Source organism: Manis javanica, chromosome 1 (assembly GCF_040802235.1).
Source record: "Manis javanica isolate MJ-LG chromosome 1, MJ_LKY, whole genome shotgun sequence".
In the NCBI taxonomy this organism is placed as follows: Eukaryota; Metazoa; Chordata; class Mammalia; order Pholidota; family Manidae; genus Manis; species Manis javanica.
Window position 1 is genome coordinate 236,401,539 of NC_133156.1, and position 21,763 is coordinate 236,423,301.

At 40.6% G+C, this 21,763-nt stretch overlaps 1 protein-coding gene across 9 annotated transcripts in view; it reads left to right on the forward strand.

Moving 5' to 3' along the window:
* Positions 1 to 5,370: 5,370 nt before the first annotated feature.
* The window catches only part of KIDINS220 (kinase D interacting substrate 220), a 116,536-nt gene continuing 100,143 nt past the window's right edge, over positions 5,371 to 21,763 (forward strand). For 8 of the 9 annotated variants that reach the window (XR_012122889.1, XM_073217009.1, XM_037026594.2 and 5 more), the window contains exons 1-2: positions 5,371 to 5,530; positions 16,498 to 16,643. Coding sequence is in view for 8 of the 9 variants with exons in the window: in XM_073217009.1 (XP_073073110.1) it covers positions 16,536 to 16,643 (108 nt within the window). In the remaining variant the exon portion in view is untranslated. Of the gene's footprint in view, positions 5,531 to 16,106; positions 16,248 to 16,497; positions 16,644 to 21,763 lie in introns of all 9 variants that reach the window. The other variant, XM_037026595.2, reaches the window with a different exon arrangement.

The following is a 21,763-nucleotide window of genomic DNA, read 5'->3' on the forward strand; positions in this document are numbered from 1 at the left end:
CATGTGCTGGGTAACTAAAATATCACTGCCCTGGTCTGCAAGGAACTAAGTGATCTCTGTATAATACGGTGAGTATGTTATTAGAGGCTTGCCCAAGGGCCTTGGGATAAGGAGCAGTGGGGAGTGTGGGAAGAGTGTGGCAGTGGCACGGGGGTTGGTGAGGAAGTGTTTTACTGGGCTGAGAGATGTGGGAGGGGAGCTAGGGGAATGAAGAGCATTTGTCAAGAATTATATAATGTTATTCCACAAATGGAATAAAAATAGGAGGTAATGCAAGTTTAGATCTACTATGTACCAACTAACAACTTATCTTCCCCAGTTAGAAAAAGGAATAATAGGAAAATACTGAGTTTAGCCAATTAAAAAAAAACTAAGTCTTAACAAAATATTTCAAACAGATAGCTTAGTACTGAACAATATAACAGATGCTTATGTGCCCACCCCTCAGATTGAAAAGGTGGTATTTTTCTTGCCATATAGGTTCAAAAATTTTTTTTTGTAACAAGAACATACATAAACTCAGCACACCTGGCCCAGCCTTCCCCTTTCCCTTCTATCCTCAGAAGTAACTGTATCAATAGGGGTCTCTTGGTAGGCTTATAAGCTTTCTTAGCAGCTTAGCTGTGTGATGTTTAAAATAATTTTATGTCCTATGTGGTGTACCTTTTCCAGGTGTTTGTGGCTTGTATTCGATCTGCTTGTTGCTAAAGCCAGAAGGCAGCTTGGATTTTTAAGGTCATTAAAGTACTGCATTTCTCTTTACTGTCAAAATCTTTTCTATTTTCTTATGTATCTTTTATTTTTCAGGTATGCCTTATTTTGTGCCTAAGTCGTCTTTTGTCACGTCCTAGTCTTCATACCCAATGTTCCATCTCCCAGAATTCTCTCTACCACATCCTTCCCACCTCTGCTGCCTAGCTGACTCCGTTCAGCCACCAGGATACAGCCTCGTGTCATTAGTGAGGAAATGTTGAATGAGTTTGTGCTCTGCCAGGCACCGGGAGGAATGTAGAGCATTGAAACAGAGATCCTTTTCTTCTGGCTGCATTTCCCGAAGCTTCCAGTCATAAGCTCTCTAGTCTTTCTTCTTCTATGTGCCTTAAACTCATCACATGGTGCTATAAATGTTCATATATATTTGTTGAGAGTTGCACAATACATCACAGTGGAAGAAGAATGAGTGATGAATGTAGAACAATATACAAATTTATGCAGTAACGTATTTACTGCAGACTAATAAATTAATTCATTTAGCTATGGAACCTCCATTTCCAAGGGCCTTCATCACTGGCCACAGCCTGGGGTTGTTGTAGAGATGTCATTCCCAAGAGTATTGAAAGCCAGACTGAGGCAAATGTTTAAGGCAGGAGGACCACTTACACATGTACATTTCACAACTGGGTATAAACAATCAGGAAACCATCATTATTAGTTTGCTAAACTGAAATAACATATTTCTTGATTAAACATAGATTCTTTATTCACACAGAGCAATAGAGTTCTGTGGAATTAGATGAATACTAGAAAAATTTGCAGTGTGGTAAAAAACAAAAACCTTAATACTAGATTGAAGATATCCTGTAGATAAGATGAAATATTTTATATCCAAACCTTCAGTTTAGGAATTATTTCATCAGTTGCTCCACACCTATAGTAACTGATATCCCCTCCTTCACCTTTATATTTACATAGGCCCCACATAGCTAGTAAACTGCATTCAAGTAAGTAAAACCAAACCAAACCAAAAACCCACCCATAATCCTATCACTGACAACCAATTTGAATGTCTTGGTGCATTTCTTTCTAGTCTTTTTTTCTATTGATAGATGAAGAGAGATGTGTTTTACAAAAAATTTTGTAAACTTCATTTTGAACTTTTCATTTTTGTAACTATGCCACTTAAATTAGTAAGCTTAAATAAGCTTACTGAAAGGGACAAAAGAGAAATTAAAGATATAGTTAATATGTGGATTAAATAAACCACATGTTCAATGAACCCCACTCCAACATAAAAACAGAAAATAAGTTGTCAGGTTACATTTATAAACGTTTTTGAAGCAGTAAGAAAGTAAGCCACACGTACTTCTCTTTCTTTATATTGGTGCATGGTATTTTCCTGAAAGAGATCTTTCAGGGGCACAGTTAAACCATAAAATAAATTTTTACAAACTTTTATCCAGAATAACAGAAAAGTAGACAATGAAATGACTCAAGAAACAGCCAATGCAAGGAAAAGCCCAGATGACTATCATCTGACTTTCTGAATCAGTTTGCTCAGGGAGAAACTAAGAATCAAGAACTATTCTTTACCAGTAATCATGTGCTCTTGACATTTTATTCCATTAGGAATTTGGACCCATACACCACAACATGAGTAGGTATTTTTAGTGTAGGAGCATGGTGCTCTTTGGAGGAAATAACCTGTGTGTGCCCCTAGAAAATCTGAACTTCATGATCGTGATTGGATGGAAGTTTCTTTTATGTCTAGAGTCATGGCATTTCAATATGTTGGCCAAATCATCTCTATTTCCATCCGGATCGAAAATGGAAACTTCACTGTTCCCATGAAGCTCTGTATATTCCATCTCCCACCCCCTCTCAAAACCCTGCTGCTGTCTTGGGAATTCACGGCACATTGCCAGTAAAATGCCCTCTGTGTCTTTAGCAAGCAAAAACTGCCTGGTAACTTGAAAAATGGTAAAATGAAATGAAATATGATTAAGAGGAGAAGGTGAAATTTTAAAACACACCAACTAGCAGATCCACATTACGTATTTTTCAGGGCACAATAAAGTTAAACATCATAGTCTCGGAATTGAAGGGGGTAAAAAAAATCAACCAGTTGGTCTCACGCATACTAACTATCTCTTTCTGGTTCAGCTCCTGTTCCCTTTTGTGGGAATCTGCGTTGCTCATGAGTGAGTGTTGGCTTTGGAGGCTAATAGACACAAGGTGACAATTTAGGTAGAGCAAGATGCTGAGACCCTGGAAATGGAAAGAGTTCCAAATTTCAAGAAGGGGAAGAAAGAACTGAATCTCTTATTGACTTAATGTTGCCCTAAAATACTTTTGATGTGAAACTCTAAACTAGTATAGCTAGATGCAGGTGTTGAGTAGAATTTCCTGACCTTGCAGTGTCCCTTCCCCCTTCTTGGTCCTGCCATTTCCCTGATCCCTGCCTACCCTCCTCCTTTGTTTGAGGGCATTGCTCAACTCCCATCAAACCCAGAGAACACTCCTCTGAGCTACCATGTCCTTGCTTCTTGGTCTATGCTGTCTTGATAATATTTTCCTTTAGTATATTACCGCTCTGCCTAACTAGATTGTACTCTCAGCAGGAGGGGATCCTCATCTTCTTCAGTAATAATAGTAAGAATTTGTTGAAGAGAAAGCTTTAGAGAGGCTAAAACAGCTGTGGCAAGGCAGTGGGTTGGCAGCATGAGAGTGTGTCTGCCCTGCTGGTAGCCTGCTTTGACTTAGGTTGAGCTTGCAACAACTAAAACCCGAAGTCTTTTTCATATAAACTGATATTAACTCAGTTATAACTCTCTTTTCTCCAACTCTCTCCATTTGTCTCTCTCCCCCCTCCTCTTGAACCAAGGTTTTACATTTGCCTCTCCTGTTGCTTTTCATACCTGTCCCTAATACTGTCCTCTACTGTAGTCCTTTTCTTTCTGGTACCAGCCCAGAGTTAAGGAAGCTTCCTTCTATGTGTCTTTTATATAGAAGGATCATTCTGTTTCAATGGGTCAGGGAGGAGACTGGCAAAGGTACCAGGAAAAGTAATTAGTGACAATCATCATTAATTAAGGCAAGAAACGACATCTCAGGAACATCCCTGTGACCCCTCCCTTTTCCATAATGGAGGTTTAAAATAATTACTTTGGTCAATAAAGTTTTTGTTTCAAATCTGTGTTTAAGAAGTCAGGGAATTCTGAGTGGTGAGATTAGGGGAGATATCTCTTCAAATTTTTCTGTATTTTCCAAATTCTTTATAATATAGACATATTCCTTTTATAATCAGAGAAAAGAAACTTTTAAAGCAACGGGATGTGTAAAACACCGTTAAGAATTCTATGGAAAATCTGATTTACAATGAAACTGAAACTACGTAATAACATTGGACTGCTGAACTCATTTAGCTCAATATGCTGATACTGTTGAAAAAGATGAAAGGGTGATTAAAATTACAGGTTTGGCAGGGAGGGTGGTAAGGAATGGAAGGATAACTCGTATTTTTCCTTCTGCATTGTTTATATACCACATGACAAGTAGAAAAGTAGATTCTTGAAGTGATTCTGCTGAAGCAAGAAAACCCTTAGGATGCGTTTGTCAGGAAGACGTAGGCAAGGTGCCTAATCCGTGACAAGGCAAACAAAAGTAGAGACCTGTTTGAAACAAAACCGAGGAGAAATCATTTCAGCTCTGTTTTGCAATAGGTATATCCCTGCAAGATACGAGTGTTGGAGCCCATAAACTGAGAAGAATAAACGGCATTTGGCATGCGTTAGGAAATATCATCAAATAGGTATAATTTATTAACTGTAACTATTATGTTAACAGGGGAGAATGTGACGCAGTAGGATTATAAAGCGGCTTTATTTTTCCTCGGGACTGCCTTGTAAATGCTCTGTGTCTAATTGTTGCTCCCCACCCTGGAGGACAGTTTCAGTAGGACTCACAATTTTCATGATTTTTCTCCTCAGTCTTAGATCATAATATTATCTAGTCACTTTCAGTCACTAGAAATTTATTTTAGTAACCAAATGCCTGTGCTGGTATAATACCGCAACCCCTGAACTCAGGCTTCTCCCGTCCCCAGTCCAGTCGGCAAAGGAGGGGGGCTGCTCCAAAAGCTGCCCTCCGCGCGCTGCTGCTCCTCTTTCCTTCGACTCTGCGGTCCTGGGAATCCGACCCTCCTTTCACCCTCCGTTAAAATGTGCGCCGAAGGAAAGCGTGCCCGCAGCTTCTTTCCAGGCGACTGTCTGCACTGCTTTTAAAAATGAACTCCCCAGGAACAGTTCACACACTGAGTATCTTCAGGGGTTTTTATCGGGGAGGAAGAGGCGGGAAGGGGTTTGAGCGGGCCTTCATTTGTAGAGCATCTGCAAGGGCTCCAGAAGTTATCATTGCAGTTTAGGTCTTTGCATAGGCTTTGATTATAACGGTGAATAGAAATTATAAATCAAGTACAATAAAGAAAGACAGTGAAGAAAACACTGCCTGGGGCGCTTGTCAAAAACGCACCTATTCGGAGGCTAGAGGGAGGGTGCGGAACGCGGCAGGGCCGGCGACCGGCTCGCCCCGCCCGCCGCGCCCCTTCGGGCCCCCTGCCGCCAGGAGGCGTGGCCGCCGCCGGCGCCCGGGGTCACGTGGCCCGCCAGTTCCGGCGCTGGTGGAAGATGGCTGCCGGGCGTGGTGCGGGCTGTGCGCCGAAGGCCGCCGTCGGTGAGGGCCCCGTCTTCTGAGAGCGCCTGTGGCAAAGCGGGGCCTCTCCGCCCGAGCCGTCCTCAGGCCAGGCGGGGATACGGTCAGTGTGTGGGGCGGCTTCGCGGGTGGCCGGGTAGGAGGCGGGGGAGGCCGGGCGACGCGCGCCCGGCCGTCCCGGACCTGGAGTCTCAGGGGGTCGGTCAGGCGCCCCGGGGCGTGGTTGTTAGGGAAACAGTTTTTCCCTCGCGGGGCAGCCGCAGGCACACCCTGCGCCCCGAGAGCCCCTCTCGCCGGTACGGCTAAGGCAGGCAGGCAGGCGGCGAGGTTCCTTCCCCTGGGCTTCCAGGCCGCGCTCGTTGGTGGTCTCCATGCTCGTCGGCCGCTTTCATACTGCGCTCCGTTGCCCCATTGTCCTGCGCAGGCCTGTAGATTCCTCGCAAAATATCAGCAAGCCATTGATTACGACGCCTCTGTGATTTATCTAGTAAACGACTTCTTTGTTAGCAATGTGGGATTATTTTTCTTTCAAGTTGTTTTGACATATAGGGAGGTTTAAACCAATGAAAAATATTTTCTTATAAATAAATGTTTATGGAAGTACCTCTGCTAGCCGGTAGGGGCGCTGCTTACAAATGCAGCTTTCTCCGCCTTACCCTCAAGGATTCCCGTCCAGCTGGCCTGGGGTGTGGCTCTGTTATCACCCCTTCGGACCGAAAGCGAAGGGAGTGATTCTGATGCGTTCTGTCCCTACCCACACTTTGACAGCATTGAGGACCAGACATCTAAACATTTTTAAAGCACCGTAGGGAATCTGGTGCAGAGCCAAGGGTGAGAAATGCTGCGGCAGGTTTTTTTCTTTGTTCTTTAGCTTTACTAGCACAGACATTTCATCACAAGCAGTTTGGGTACTTGTGAAAACGAATATTTCTGGGCCTACCCCAGATGTACTGGATGGGATTCTCTGGAGGGGATACGTATATATTTTTTTATATTTAAACATTTTTATTATGGTAAAATACATGTAACATAGTTTGCCATTTTAACCTTTTTTTTTTTTTTTTGGTATCATTAGTCTACAATTACATGAGGAACATTATGTTTACTAGACTCCCCCCATCACCAAGTCGCCCCCACATACCCCATTACAGTCACTGTCCATCAGCGTAGTAAGAAGCCGTAGAGTCACCACTTGTCTTCTCCGTGCTGTATAGCCCTCCCTGTGCCCCCTGTCATTATACATGCTAATCATAATGCCCCCTTTCTCCCCACCCCCATCCCTCCCTTTCCACCCACCCTCCCCAGTCCCTTTCCCTTTGGTAACTGTTAGTCCATTCTTGGGGTCTGTGATTCTGCTGCTGTTTTTCTCCTTCAGTTTTTTCTTTGTTCTTGTACTCCACAGATGAGTGAAATTATTTGGTACTTGTCTTTCTCCACCTGGCTTATTTCACTGAGCATAATACCCTCTAGCTCCATCCATGTTGTTGCAAATGGTTGAATTTGTCTTCTTCTTATGGCTGAATAATATTCCATTGAGTATATGTACCACATCTTCTTTATCCATTCATCTACTGATGGACACTTAGGTTGCTTCCATTTCTTGGCTATTGTAAATAGTGCTGCAATAAACATAGGGGTGCATCTGTCTTTTTCAAACTGGGCTGCTGCATTCTTAGGGTAAATTCCTAGGAGTGGGATTCCTGGGTCAAATGGTATTTCTGTTTTGAGTTTTTTGAGGAACCTCCATACTGCTTTCCACAATGGTTAAACTAATTTACATGGGGATACATATATTTGACAAGCTTCCCAGCTAACTTTGAGAATCTTTGTTGTGCACTCTTTGTATGAATGATTTTCAGATTTGTTTTTCCAACTACTGTGTGGACTCTCCAACCCAACTTTTTTGGAGCACCTCACATTCAGCCTGGCCAAGGCGCCCCACAACCTCATTCACCCAGTAGAAGTGATGGGGAGGGAGAGGGTAATAACAATGTAGAGGTAAGTCCTGACCTCCTCCTGACTGACCTCTTTTGTTAACGGCAGCATATCCTCCATCGCCTACCCTTGGTCTCCAGTCATCTTTGACCTGTTTTATTCATTTCCAATCGGTTTCATAGTTTCTTTGATTTCTACATCCAGAATCTCTCTTCTGGGTATTTTGGTAGGTCAGGGGGTCAAGCATGCAAGATTTCATTTTGTTCAAGCTCCTGTCACTCATGTCTTCTCCATCCTCACCACCTGTTGCTTCTGTGGGCTGTCTGTCTTGGTGGTTCCCGGGCTGGTATCCAGGGTTCTAATTCTTTGTGTTTCTCTGGTCTTGGCCACGTACACTGCTGGGAGGTTCATTTTCCTTGGGTCATGGGCATGTGCCATCCCCCTCTTCCTGCTTTTGCTCAAAAACTACCAGTTTCTCTGCTTTATCTGTTGCTGTATTAGAGTTGTTCAGGAGGCATTAGCACTGAGCCTCATTCTTAGACTTGTAGGACTGAATGAGAATCAGCAAGAAATCAGGATCCAAGGTGGCTGCACCTTCAGCCTGCCTCTCAGGGGCCATATTTGCTTTCTCACTTATAAGGGGTCGTTTTCTCTCTTCAGAGCTGTTGGGTTGGCACTCTGCTGACTTGCTGTCTCAGAGCTTTACAGAGAGGCTTAGCTTATCTTTCTGAGCAGTCACATGTCATAGATCATATGTCTGTCCTTAACTGTGCTCTGTGGTAGCTCATAGTAGATCATGGTGGAGAACATGGCTGTTGGGGGTAGCTGGATCTGTGGGCAGGCAAAGTCCTGCAGAAGAGGCATTTTCAGTGCAACCTATTAGTTCTTCAATTAGGCAGTTATTATGACGTTTCTACTTGCTCTAAACCTGTGATAGGTTCCGGGAACGTAAGAATGAAGGAGAGACAGCCATTATCCCTGAAGAGGTTACAGATTTGACCACTCTCACTTTGTAATCTTCGGTTTCACTTTTTACTTAAACCCCCTCTGTTCTAGTCCTGGTTTCCTGGGTACACACCATGGAGTCACTCAGTAAATTCTCTCTCCATCTGTTTTCATTTATTTCTTTTGCCTGGTATGCCAGCATTTCATTTCCCATTGATGGGACCCATTCTAAGGATCAACACAAAAAGATAGTTCATAATATCCTAGCAGGAGTCGTAATTGCTCTTCAGAATGCTCATAGTGCTTGGGTTTATCTAGTTGTGCAACATTTGCTTTTTGAATTAGGTTGGTTATGTGTGAAACCTGTTTTTTTCATCTGTAAAATGAGAAATAATTTTACTTACTTTCTACATGATTACTGAAAAATCAAGTAATATCATACATATAAAAGCAACTCAGAAGTTGTAAAGTAATATGTAAATACCATTTTCATGATGAAGGTCTCTTAACGTCTCCTGGTGAACAGTAAGCTTATTGAAGGCCTGATAGGAATCCACTAAAGGCAGGCATGGGCCTTGCATAGAATGGTGCCCAGGAAATATTTTCAGAATAGTTGAGAGCTTGCTCCCTGGGCTTGCTTTGTTCACTTGATGTCCACTGAGCCCCTTCTGTGTTTCTGGGAATGTTCAGTCACTGGGGAAACAGCAGTGACCACACCAGACAGGCTTCTTGCCTGGGGACACATGCCTCCTGAATCTTTAAGGTTCGGAAGAGCCAAGAGGAGGGGGAGGAAGAGTAGAAGGAGGAGGTAAAGGAGAAGATGCAAGCTGGTCTAGGAGGGAAGGGGGCAGTCAGGAAAACCTCACTGGGGAATTGGCATTTAAATGGAAACCTGAAGGCTGTCTCCTGGTTGGTTGGGCAAAAGTGTGTGGAATGGGCAAGGGGGAGGTGGGGAGAAGATCCTGGTCCTTATGTAGTTGAAGGGGAGGATGACTTAAAGTTGACAAGAAATTTTTGGGAACGATGAGAGGAAGGTGAGACATGGGGTTAAGGGTATTTGTTTTAAGATAGATAAGAATAGAGCCTGTTTATGGATTCATTGAAGAGGGAGAGAGGGCTCATCAGAAGTAGAACCTGCGAGGGAGGGACTGGAAGACCTTATATTCTAGGTCATCATTTTATCAAACTCTTGATGTATTTTGTTAAAAGTCATTTTATAACTATCAGCTTTGGCATACTGTTTTCTCCTGTTAAATTAATAAATGTGATATGACTTGGTCAAATTCAGTTCAGGAAATATTTATCAGTTCTTTACTATGCCCAAGAAACTGCTTTAGGTGCTCTGAATTTGTGAAGGTAAGACATGTGAAGTTCCCACATTCAAGAAATTTAGTAAAGAAGGTAAGGATGAATGAATGTAGAGTCAGGAATTCAAGATGTATAGTGTTGAAAGATCAGCAAAGCCTCGTAAATTCACAAAGTAGAGAATCACATAATGAATCCTCATGTACTCACCCTCCAGCTGCAGCTAACAGTTACTGATATTTTGCCAGGTTCATTTCATGTCCCTTTTCCCCTAGTCACTCCCTTTTCCCCCTAGTAATTTAAAGAGAAATCAGGATCCAAGGTGGCTCCACCTTCAGCCTGCCTCTCAGGGCCCATATTTGCTACAGGGCCAAGCCTCTGTAGGGCAGGAATAATATCTTACTCAACTTGTCAGTCATAACCCCTAGCACAGTGCCTTGCAAATTATAGGCTGCCAATAAGCAGTTACTAGATCAAACTGTTACTGAATCATACTTGTGTAGAATTGTATTCATTTTCTCAGAATTAGATGACAAACTAGATCATCTTTCCTTAATAGATTAGTTTAAAGGTTATCTTTTGGGTGGTTAAGGACAAGCAGTTCAATTTATAAGATTTTTTTTCTTTACTGTCTAACACTTCTGCTTAATTTCAGTCTAAAGGAATCCAGGTCTGAAGTCCTGATCCTAGTTTCTATCCATAAGGGTGGTAACTATTTCATGTGTTATGTGTCTAAAGGTGATGTACATACAGTCCACATAATGGATTGGGGGAGAGAGGTGACAAGATTTGAAACTTATTATTTTCAGTCTTTATTTTCTTTTGAGGTCAGTGTGTAAAGCTGCTTTTCTTTACTCATTCCAGTCTTATGTGATATTGTAGTGAGGGAAAATATTTGATCCAAGTAAGTGCTTTATCAGACATTTTGTGTTTAAATTTTTTGTTTTAAAGTAATTTCAAACTCACAGAAAACTTTTAAGAACTCCCGTTTACTCCTTAGCCAGATTCATCAAGCATAAAATTTAGGTGCACATAGCATGTGGGATTACATTCCTGTCAATTCCATAACCATTTATTGACGATGTACTTGAGCCCTTACTTCCTTGCTGAGGATGAAAAGATGAATCGGCGTGATCCTGTTTTTGAGGATTTTATAGTAAATTAATAATATTATACATTATTGTAAGTATAATACTGAAAGTATGCACCAAGTGTAAGTGTGCAGGATAAAACTGTCCAGGACAGGGCATGAGAGAATAGAGGGGAAGAAAGGAGGAGGAGCTCCCAGATGAGGTGACCCCCGAGCTGAGCTGGAATATGAAGGAATGCTTCAGTCTGTAAGAAAGTTAAAGCTGGGTCAAGCAGTCCAGGTGGTTGATCAGCGTAGGTACGCTTATTCATTCTCTAGATACTGGGTGTCTCCTGTGTATCAGATCCTGTTCTGCGTGCTGGAGATTCAGCAGCAAACAAAACAGAGATAGTCCCCATACTCATTGGGTACATTTTGAGGTTGGGTGGGGAATGAGGAAGGCAAACAAAAAAAACCTTTTTTTTAATGGTGTCTTGAGTGATGCTAAGCACTATCTGGAAGAATAAAGCAGGATTATGGAACGGGGAATGATAGTGGGGGTGATGACTGGTTTGCACACAGTGGTCAGAGAAGCTCTGACCAGATGACATTTGAACAGAAACCCAGTACAGCCTGAACAGAGTGAAGGAAAAAGAAAGTGGTAGGAGATGAGCTCAGGAAGGTGGAGGAGGTGTGGAACAGATCAGCTAGGGCTTTGTAGGTTGGGGTAAAGGATCTGGGTTTTATATTGAGTGAGAGGGTAATAGTTGAGAAGTTTTGAGCACAAAGTGGCCATAATAAGCGTAATGATTTTGAAGGACCACTCTGGCTTCTGAATGGTAAGGGCTGGGGAAATGGCAAGGACTGCCCGCAGGCCCGGGGGTGTCAGCACGAGGGTGGGTTTAGGAACTGCGTGCGGGTGTTGCGAGAAACTTAGATGCACAGAGAAGAAGAGGAAGCTGGAATTAAGAGGACCATGGGAGAAGCCACATTCGGGAGTTTATTGTTTCCTATCTGGAGGATACAAAACTCAGTAAATGTTGGGCAATATGGTCACCACTGTAAGGCTGGAGGCTCCAGGGGAAGGGGTGAGCCTGCTGGACAAGCTCAGGCCTCACCAAACAAGGCGAAGAGACCAACAGGTTCCAGTCTGACAACATTCCAGAGTCTGATCGGACAACATTCCTAACTAGAGCCCTCCCCCAAGCTAGAAGAGTAGTGGTAACTTTCCAGTGCCTGGCTAAAGGCCAATGAGAGACCCCCACGTACCCTAGGCGAGCCAATCCCCGCGCCACTGTACACCTTTGCTCTCCCTCCCCCTGTCTTCTTTAAAAACTCGCTGCCTGCCCTGCTGAGTGTGACTTCCCCGGCCTGTGACTAGCCAGACCGGGGAACGTCGCCCGGGAATTGCGCTCAAATTAACTGCCTGGCCCTTTGTTGCCTCTCGCTGCCTGCTTATTTCGGCTAGAATTTATCCTACAAACACTATTGTTTTAGTATGGTTTGTTTGTAAAGAGAGAAAAGTTATACAGGGCATCTACTAACCATTTGGCCTTTAGGTGGAAGCATTTTGAATATACCAAAAATTTCGTTAGCCTATTAAATCTTTGCAAATTCTAAAAATGAGCTTAATGCAACATAAAGATTTTTTTATGGACTTATTGTTGGCTATCTGCCATTTCCAAAGATAGTGTCAAGATATTAATTTTTTTACTAATTGTGCAGAAGAACCTTATATTCCCATTAGACAGAAAATACTCTGGACAATAGATTCAAATAATGTCTATTCAGCCAAGAAATATAGTGTCTTCTATGGGCCAGGAACTGTGCTCAGAGTTGGGTGTTTGATATAAAAGACCAAACTCATTTATATACTCATTTCTCTTGTATATCCCACTAGGATGTAGTAGGAGAGACAGCTGTTAAACAGATAAATATGTAAATCATAAGTTTAGAAAAATGCTGTGAAGGAAACGAATAGGATTCTATGGTAGGGAATAATCCAGTTTAGGGGCACTAAGAAAAGGTACTTAAGAAATGTTAATATTCTATTATGTAAAATAACTAAAAATTATTGAGTTTCTATGTGTGTTAGGCACTCTTTTAATTCCTTTGCATGTAACTGTGTAATTGTTTAAAGATGATAAAACCTAGACACTGGGGTAAAGAAACTAGCCCAAGGTGATAAAATGCTTAAGTAGTAAGGTTAGGAGTCAAACCAAGGCAGTCTTGCCCTAGCGTCCATACTTTTAACTACTACTACCTTAAGCTGCACTGTAAGAAAATAGCCCTTTTGAAGAGATAACATTGAAACTGAAGGTTGGACAATGTTCATGTTTTTGTGTGTGTTCACATATGATTCTGAAGTGGTCTTGTTTTTGTCTTGATGTCATGATCACATCTGATGTTGGTGTTCTGTGAAATTGTTCATGTTTGAATGAGAACATCAAGGTCTAGCTAGGCCAGTTCCTGGCAGTCAGGGGCTGCTTTTCTCTTTCTTTAACCTTGTTTTGTAGGCATTGTGATAGGTTCAAGGTGGATCCTGCCTCAAGAACTTATAGTTTAGGGGAGATGTGGACAAGGATAAGCAAAATGGAAAGTTGAGTGTGGTATAAGCAGTCTCAGTTTAGATGTATGCATAGGGTGTGGACCCAGAGCAGGGGACTGGACGAGCTTAGAGTCAACAGCCAGCCCGTGAAGACTGCAGGAGAGGGTGATGTTAGAGCCACATCCTGAAGGGTGAGTAGAAGCTTTCCAGGCACGTATGTGGAGAATGGGCTTTCTAAGCTGAGGGGGCAGTAAGTGAAAGACCTGGAAAGAAGAATGCATGTGACAGCCAAGGAACTGGAGGTGGGTTAGCCTGGCTGGAGCTGAAATGGGGATGCAAGTCAGAAAGCAGGTTTGGGTAGAGGGTGGGAGGGAGGGGAGAAAGAGATGAGGCTGGAATGCTGGTGAAAGTGGGGCCAGATTGTGAAGGATCTGCATGCCCACCGTCATAATCAGTGATTGAGTTTATGAGTCCTTACTGATCTGCACAGAGATTTTCATAGGAATTAATAGAATTGAATCTCGACTATGGCTTTAAAAGGCTTAGAGGGCTTCAGTTTTTTGAATTACTTGTAATAAAGCCATCATTGTTTGTTCACCAAACATGGGTTTATGGCAAACTAACAAAGATTTCAAGGGGAGTGTATTTTTGATCAATCTTGCTTCAGTGTGGCAAGTCAATTGGAATGGGGAACACTGGAGGAAGGAGACACAGGTTAGGAGAGTATCATGTTGATCCAGGTGAGCGGTGGTGCAATGTAGAGCTTTAGGATGGGTGCCTAGATCACAAAAATTCCCCCTTTTCTGGAAACAGTGCCTGTACTACGTGACCTTGTAACTTCCTCCCAACTCTGTGACTATAGTTGATTGGTTTTGGGTTGGCGCCTGACCCAACCTAGGAAATTAGAGCTCTTTTGAGTTTTGGATCTGGAAACAAAGAATAGTCTGCTTTCTCAGGTTTGGGAAACTGATTTGGGCTGGGTAGCTGTTGGAAGCCATGTTCCCATTTGTGTAGAACAAGTTGGTCTATAATGAAAGCATTTAAACCAATAGAGAATGAGAATTCAGCTGGCATTTGAGGACCAGTGACACCCATGTTCCCCATGGTGTGGTTATGGGGAATAAACCAGTATCTTTAAATTTTCTGCTTTGCTTAAGCTAGTTCAAATTTGTCCCTTGCACCCTTAGGATTCTAGATCAGTGCGGCTGGCGAAGGCCCTAAGCCAAAACCCTGAGAGTAGTGTTGGCCGATCTCCGACACTAGGAGGTGAAGTGGACAGAAAGTGGGAATGGTTTTACCATATTTTTCTGTCAATACATTTTTGGGAAACATTTTGATGACTGTATTATTTTACTATGTGAATGCATCACAATTTATGTGATTCCCCCATATCTAAGTTTATTTTTATGAATAAAATTGCATTTAAAATTGTCCATTTTCATGTGTTTTTAGAATTGATTCTTAGATGTAAAGTTAGTGGATCAAGTACAAATTTTTTGGAGGACTTTTTTTTAAAGTAAGGTATTAGGTACAAATATTATTCATCTTTTTTAGTGCCCAGTTTTGAATTTTGACAAGTGCATATAATTGTCTAACTACCACCATAGTCAGGATGTAGAACAGTCCAAGAATTCCCCAGATTCTTTGGCACTCACTGTAGTCACCTCATTCCTGAACCTTAGACCCTGACCCCCTCTGATCTCTTTTCTGTCCATATAGTTATCCTTTTCCAGAATGCCACATAAATGGAATCATACAGTGCAGTAATTCTTGTCTTCTGGTCCCACAAAGATAGACTTCCATCCTACATATAAAACACAATTCACTCCATCCCAACGTCCCCCAAGGGCTTAGCTAATTGTAGCATCAACTCAGAGTCCAAAATCTCATTTGAATCTTGTCAGCTCAAAAGGTCTAAATCTCTTCATCTAAATCAGGTATGAGTGAGGCTCTGGGTATAGTACATCCTGATACAGTTCTATCCGTCTGTGAACCTGTGAAACTCAAGGAACAAGTCATGTACTATGTAAAATACATTGAGGGGACAGGAATGGGATACCAGTTAGATACATTCCTGTTCAAGAGGAGGGAAAGTGGAAGGAAAAAAGGAGTCATCAGTCCCAAGCAATCTTATTCTCTTAACAGAGCAAAATTTTTAATTTTGATGAACTCTTAACAATTTTCTTTTTTTAAGGGCCATACTTTTTAGTGTTAAATCAAAGAATCTTTGCTTAATCCATAATAGTCTATATTTTCTTAGAAGTTTTGTATTTTTGCATATTTTGCATATTTGCATCAGTTTTGGGTTAGTATATTTTGTGCAAGGTATGAGTTGAAGTTAGTTCATCTGTCTGCATTTGGATGTCCAATTGAGTAAGAAACGTTCCTACTCTTTTGGAACTTACATTCTAGTTGTAGTAGATGGACAATAAACACATGATACGTTTTATTTCATGTGGCCATGGAAAACAAAGCAGAGCAAGGAGGTGGGAGTTTGGGGACAGCTGTGGAATATATGTGAGGTTGTTACATTTTATGTCACATGGACAGGTTAGACTTCCCTAGAAGGGTGACTGAAGGCAGTGACCGAGTGAGCCATGTGCGTGTCTGGCGGAAAAGTTCAGGCCGAAGAGCTAGCCCACAGGCCCTGAGGTGGCACAGAGCTAGACATGTGCAAGCAGTGAAGTGCGTGAGGGGTGGTTGGAGATGAGGGTGCTGAGGGTCAGGTAGGTCATTTTTGGAAGAGCGCTGTTGGCTTGTGGAGGGTAGACTAGGGCGGGCAAGTGGAAGTAGGGAGAGCACTTAGGACCTCGGTGAGAGGTCACGGCAGCTTGTACCAGGGTGGTTGTAGTGGTCAGATGTGAACTCTGTTCATAGGTAGAGCCAAAAGGAGCCGCTAATAGGTTGACCATAGAGTATAAGTGGACAGCTAAGGCATGGAGAATCCCAAAGGTTTGGCCTTGAAAGAGTGCAGCTGGAGCTGCGATTACTGAGCTGGAGAAGACAGCAGGAGGAGCGGTGGGTGCTTTATTTTTTAGGGGTGGTGATGAGGAGGGTTGGGAAAGGTTGATCTGGGGTTTGGGGTTTGGATGAGTCCAGATTGAGATCAGTGTGAGTCTTGGGAAGAGAGCCTTGGGCATTTTGACAGCTGAGCTGTGGGGCCTTGTCCCTCCCGCCAGCAGAGGTGTTTTTGTACAGGCTTAAGCATAGTGTAGTTAGTTTTTTCTCATCACAAATTATGTGTATTTTATCTAATTGCTTTTAACAGGCTCATTGGAATAAATATAACTACAGCTTTCTGTGAAAATGTCGGTTCTGATATCACAAAGTGTAATAAATTACGTAGAGGAAGAAAACATTCCTGCTCTGAAAGCTCTTCTTGAAAAATGCAAAGATGTAGATGAGAGAAATGAGGTAAGACCAAGTTTCTAAAATTAAATTCTTTTCTCAGACATTTGTTGGCTACCTACTGTGTACAAAGCACTGTGTTAAGGATAAAGGTGAGTGATAAATAATGTAGTTCTCACCCTCAGTAATACTGTTACGAGAAACAACATTGTAATTTCTTATAGTTAAAAGTACTTCAAATTCCATATACTTGGAATACATTTAAACTTATATAAGTAACTGAATATTGAATTTACATTTTTGATTGACTTTTTTAATCCAGGTGGAATAATTAATATTCAGGAAATTTTATTATTAAATGACAGTGTTTCTAGGAACTTTTAGAGGGCTTCTAGACTCAATCTTCTTACAAATAGATTAATCAGACAAAACCAGGACTTTTTGAAATATTTTCTTTAATGGAGTCCCAGCTATTTTCCTGAGTGGTTCATTCCGTACACCTTGGGGTTTTAAAGACCGTATGTCTTTAAGAGACACTTAAATAGGTCATGCATTCTGTTTAATAAGACAGGAAAGTATATATTTACTATTTTCATTAATTTAGATATTTCTATTCAATGATACAAGAAAGAATGTTGATCTTATTTCATTTTGAACAGCCAAGCTGCAACACTTTCAGGACTAATAAAATTTCTGTAGAAATTTTTTAAGTGACAAAGTGTGTATTTGTTTTATAAAACTTAAGAAAAAGAATCCTGTTTCTTAGAACTATATTTTCAATATAGTATAATTTTTTGCCAGTGGATAAGATGAATGAGTAGTGATTTAAGTTTTATACGTATGTATGTATGTGTATATGCATACATGTGTCACTGTGTAGACATGTAAAGTTTTATTTATAAATTTTTTTATTGTGGGAAAAACATAACAAAATTTACCATCTTAACCATTTTTAAGAGTACACTTCAGTAGTGTTCAGTGAGCCACATTGTTGTGAACTATCTCCAGAACTTTTTCACATCTGAAACTCTTCTATACCCGCTAAACATCAGCTCACTTTCTCCCTCTGTGCCCAGTCCCTGGTAACCACTCTTACTACTTTCTGTATCTGTGACTTTGACTACTCTGGGTACCTCATATAAGTGGAATTGCTTTATGACTGGCTTATTTCATTTCTCATAATATCCTCAAGATTACTACATGTTGTAGCGTGTAATAAAATTTTTCTTTTTTAAAGTTGAATGATACTCCATTGTATGTAGATAATCACATTTTGTTCTACTGATGTACATTTAGGTTGTTTCCTCCTCTTGGCTGTTGAAGAAAATAGTGCTGCTATGAACATGGGCGTGCTGTCTTTAAAGCTGCTGAATCAGCAGTTGCTATATTATGATAATAATTATTATTTTTGATGTGGTTACCTAATTTCATTAAATGTTAACTGTCATTAGGAAATCTTAACAGAAGCTTTATTATTGCAATGATATTTTGATAGCTAATGCTTTTATTGAATGTTTATGCAACTGTTATGATAATTATACATTGTATATCTTAGTTCATTTAATTTGCATAGCAACCCTGTAAAGAATATGCTGTTGTTTATCTTTATTTACAGGTAAATGACTTAATCCTGCAGTTTCCTATCCAAGATACTATCTGGTAGAACCCAAATTTGAACTTTGTTCTATTTGACTTCAAACTATAATCTGTTTATGTCCTACTGCCGTTCTTTGAATCTTCAGAATAAGTTCATCTAATAATAATGTCTGTGTTTTCAGTGTTTGTATATTGAACAAATATATAGGCATACCTTGGAGATACTGTGGGTTTATTTCGACTACCACAATAAAGCGAGTGTCTCAGTAAAGCAAGTCAAGTGAATTTTCAGTTTCCCAGTACATATTAAAGTTAAGTTTACCTATACTATAGTGTATTAAGTGTGCAATAGCATTATGTCTAAAAAAACTAATAGACATACCTTAATTAAAAAATACTTTACTGCTGAAAATGCTAGGCACCATCTGAACTTTTAGCAAATCATAATCTTTTTGCTGGTGGAGGTCTTGTCTCAGTGGCTGCTGACTGATCAGGGTGGTGGTTGCTGAAGGCTGGGGAGGTTGTAGTAAGTTCTTAAAATAAGACAGCAATGAAGTGTGCCACATGGATGACTCTTCCCTTTCATAAGTGATTTTTCTGTAGCATGTGATGCTGTTTGATAGCATTTTACCCACCATAGAGCTTCTTTCAAAATCATAGTCAGTCCTCAAACCCTACCCTTGCTTTATCAACTAAGTTCATGTAATATTCTAAATCCTTTATCATTTCAACAGTCTTCACATAATCTTTAATTCCGTAGATTACATTTCAGGAAACCACTTTCCTTGCTTATCCATAAGAAGCAATTCCTCACCCCTTAAAATTTTAGCATGAGACGGCAGCGACTCAGCCGTACTTTTAGGCTCCTCCCCTAATTCTAGTTCTGCTATTTCCCCGACATCTGCAGTTACTTCCACCACTGAAGTTTTGAACCCCTCAAACTCATCCAGGAGGGCTGGAAACTTCTTCCAAGTTCATATTAATGTTGATATTTTGACCTTGTCCCATGAATCAAAAATGTTCTGAATGACATTTCAGGTGAGTCCTTTCCTGAGGATTTTCAACTTACTTTGCCTAGATCCATCAGAGAAATCACCATCTATAGCAGCTATAGCCTTATGAAATACAGTTCTTAAATAATAAGACTTGAAATAGAAATTACTCTTTAGTCCATGGGCTGCAGAATGGATGATGTGTTAGCAGGCATGAAAACAACACTAATATTTTTGTACATGTCCATCAGAGCTCTTAGACGATCAGATTCATTGTCAGTGAGCAGTAATGTGAAAGGAATCTTTTTTTGGAGCAGTAGGTCTCAACACTGGGCTTTTAAATGTTTAGTAAACCATAGGGCAAATAGAAGTGTTGTCTGTCATCCAGGCTTTGCTGTTCCACTTATAGAGCACAGGCAGAGTAGATTTAACATAATTCTTCTTTTTTTTATTAAAGTATCATTTATACACAATCTTATGAAGGTTTCACATGAACAACATCGTGGTTTCAACATTTACCCTTATTATCAAGTCCCGCCCCTCGCCTGCCATTTCTCTCCCCATCCACCCTCCCCAACCCCTTCCCTTTGGTAACTACTAGTCCCTTCTCGGAGTCTGTGAGCCTGCTGCTATTTTTGTTCCTTCAGTTTCATTTGATCTAACATAATTCGTAAGGGCCCTAGGATTTTCAGAATGGTCAATGAACATAGACTCAACTTAAAGTCTCCAGTTGCATTATATCCTAACAAAGTCTGCCTGTCCTTTGAAGCTTTGAAGCCAGATATTAACTTTTTCTCTCTAGCTATGAAAGTCCTGGATAGCGTCTTCTTGCAATATAAGGCTCTTTCATCTCCCCTAAAAAATCTCTTGTTTAATGTAGCCACCTTCCTGAATTTTCTTAGTTAGATCTTCTGTATGCCTTTTTGCAGCTTCTCTACCAGCATCTGTGGATTCACCTTGCACTTTTCTGTTATGGAGATAGATTCTTTCCTTAAACCTCATGAACCAGCCTCTACTAGTTTCAGACTTTTCCTCTGCAGGTACCTCACCTTTCTCAGCCTTCATAGTATTGAACCGTTAGGGCCTTGCTCTGGATTAGGCCTCAGCTTAAAGGAACACTGTGGCTGGTTTGATCTATCCAGACCACTCAGACTTTCTCCATATCAGCAAGAAGGCTGTTTTGCTTTCTTATCATTCATGTGCTCACTGGAGTAGCACCTTTAATTTCCTTTAAGAACTTTTCCTTTGCATTCATAACTTGCTGTTTGAGCAAAAGGCCTAGCTTTTGGCTTGTCTCAGCTTTTGACATACCTTCCTCATCAAGTGTAATCATTTCTAGCTTTTGATGTGAAGTGACAGACATGTGACTTTCTCACTTGAGCTCAGAAGCCATTGTAGGGTTGTTAATCGGCCTAATTCCAATATTGTGTCTTAGGAAATAGGAAGGCCAGAGGAGGGAGAGAAGAGGAAACAGCCAGATACGGAGCAGTCAGAACACATTAAGTTCTCTGTCTTACATGGTCACGGTTTGTGGCCACCAGAACAATTACAATAGTAACACCAAAGATCACTGATCACAGATCACCATAATGAATATAATAATAATAATAAAGTTTGAAATATTGCAAGAATTACCAAAATGTGACACAGTGAGCAAATGCTGTTGAAAACATGGCTCTGATAGATTTGCTTGACACAGGGTTGCCACAAACTTCAATTTGTAAAAACATAGTTATCTCGGAAGTATAATAAGTGAAGTACAATAAAACAAGGTATGTCTGTACTTTGGTTAGTTAATAGCATTAACACCCTTCAATGATTATGAATAGTCAATAATTATTATAAATTATTATAATGAGATAAAGTTTATAATTAGAGATTGTTATGAGTTACTTACAGAAGTGGTCATTTACTATATATTAGCATACTTGGAATAATGATGGCAGTTTAAAAAGGTCAAGATTCCTTGTAGACGCTTTCTATGGGAGTACTGAGTTTAAAATAGCTTCACTTGGGAGGAGAAATACAGTACATGAGTAAGCATAAAATTACATTAATCCTATTGAATAAGGCATATTTGGTAAAAAGCTAACATTAGGCATGAAGTAGCATTTAATTGATATTAATGATATTTATATCTACTATTGTATCAATTTAAATTGGAATTTTAAAGTCACAATTTGAAACAACCTAGGATTGTTCAGTTATGGTTCTAGTGTGAAGGTCGGGGGAAAAAGTAGCTTTCTGTCAAGGCTTCACTTAGCATTTGGCTTCTCTACAGCTTCTGATAAAACTTAATTTTTATAGAATTCTGTAAAAGTGTTTAGATTTTCATCCCTTCTTCCTTGCTCTTAAAAGTAGAGCATATAATTACTTCATGTTACTGTATATTACCAGTTTTGAAAAAGTCTCTTAAATATTACATCAATAAAATAATGTAGGTGCAATTGCCTGATAGTGTGCTTATTAGCATATTATCAGCTGCAGTCAGTAAGTGCTGATTGCCTTTCCTTTCTACTTTATTTGTAACTAGATAAATCTCTTGGTCTGTGAATATTCTTAGTGATGGTAAATCTTTGCCCTTTGTAGAGTAGTGAA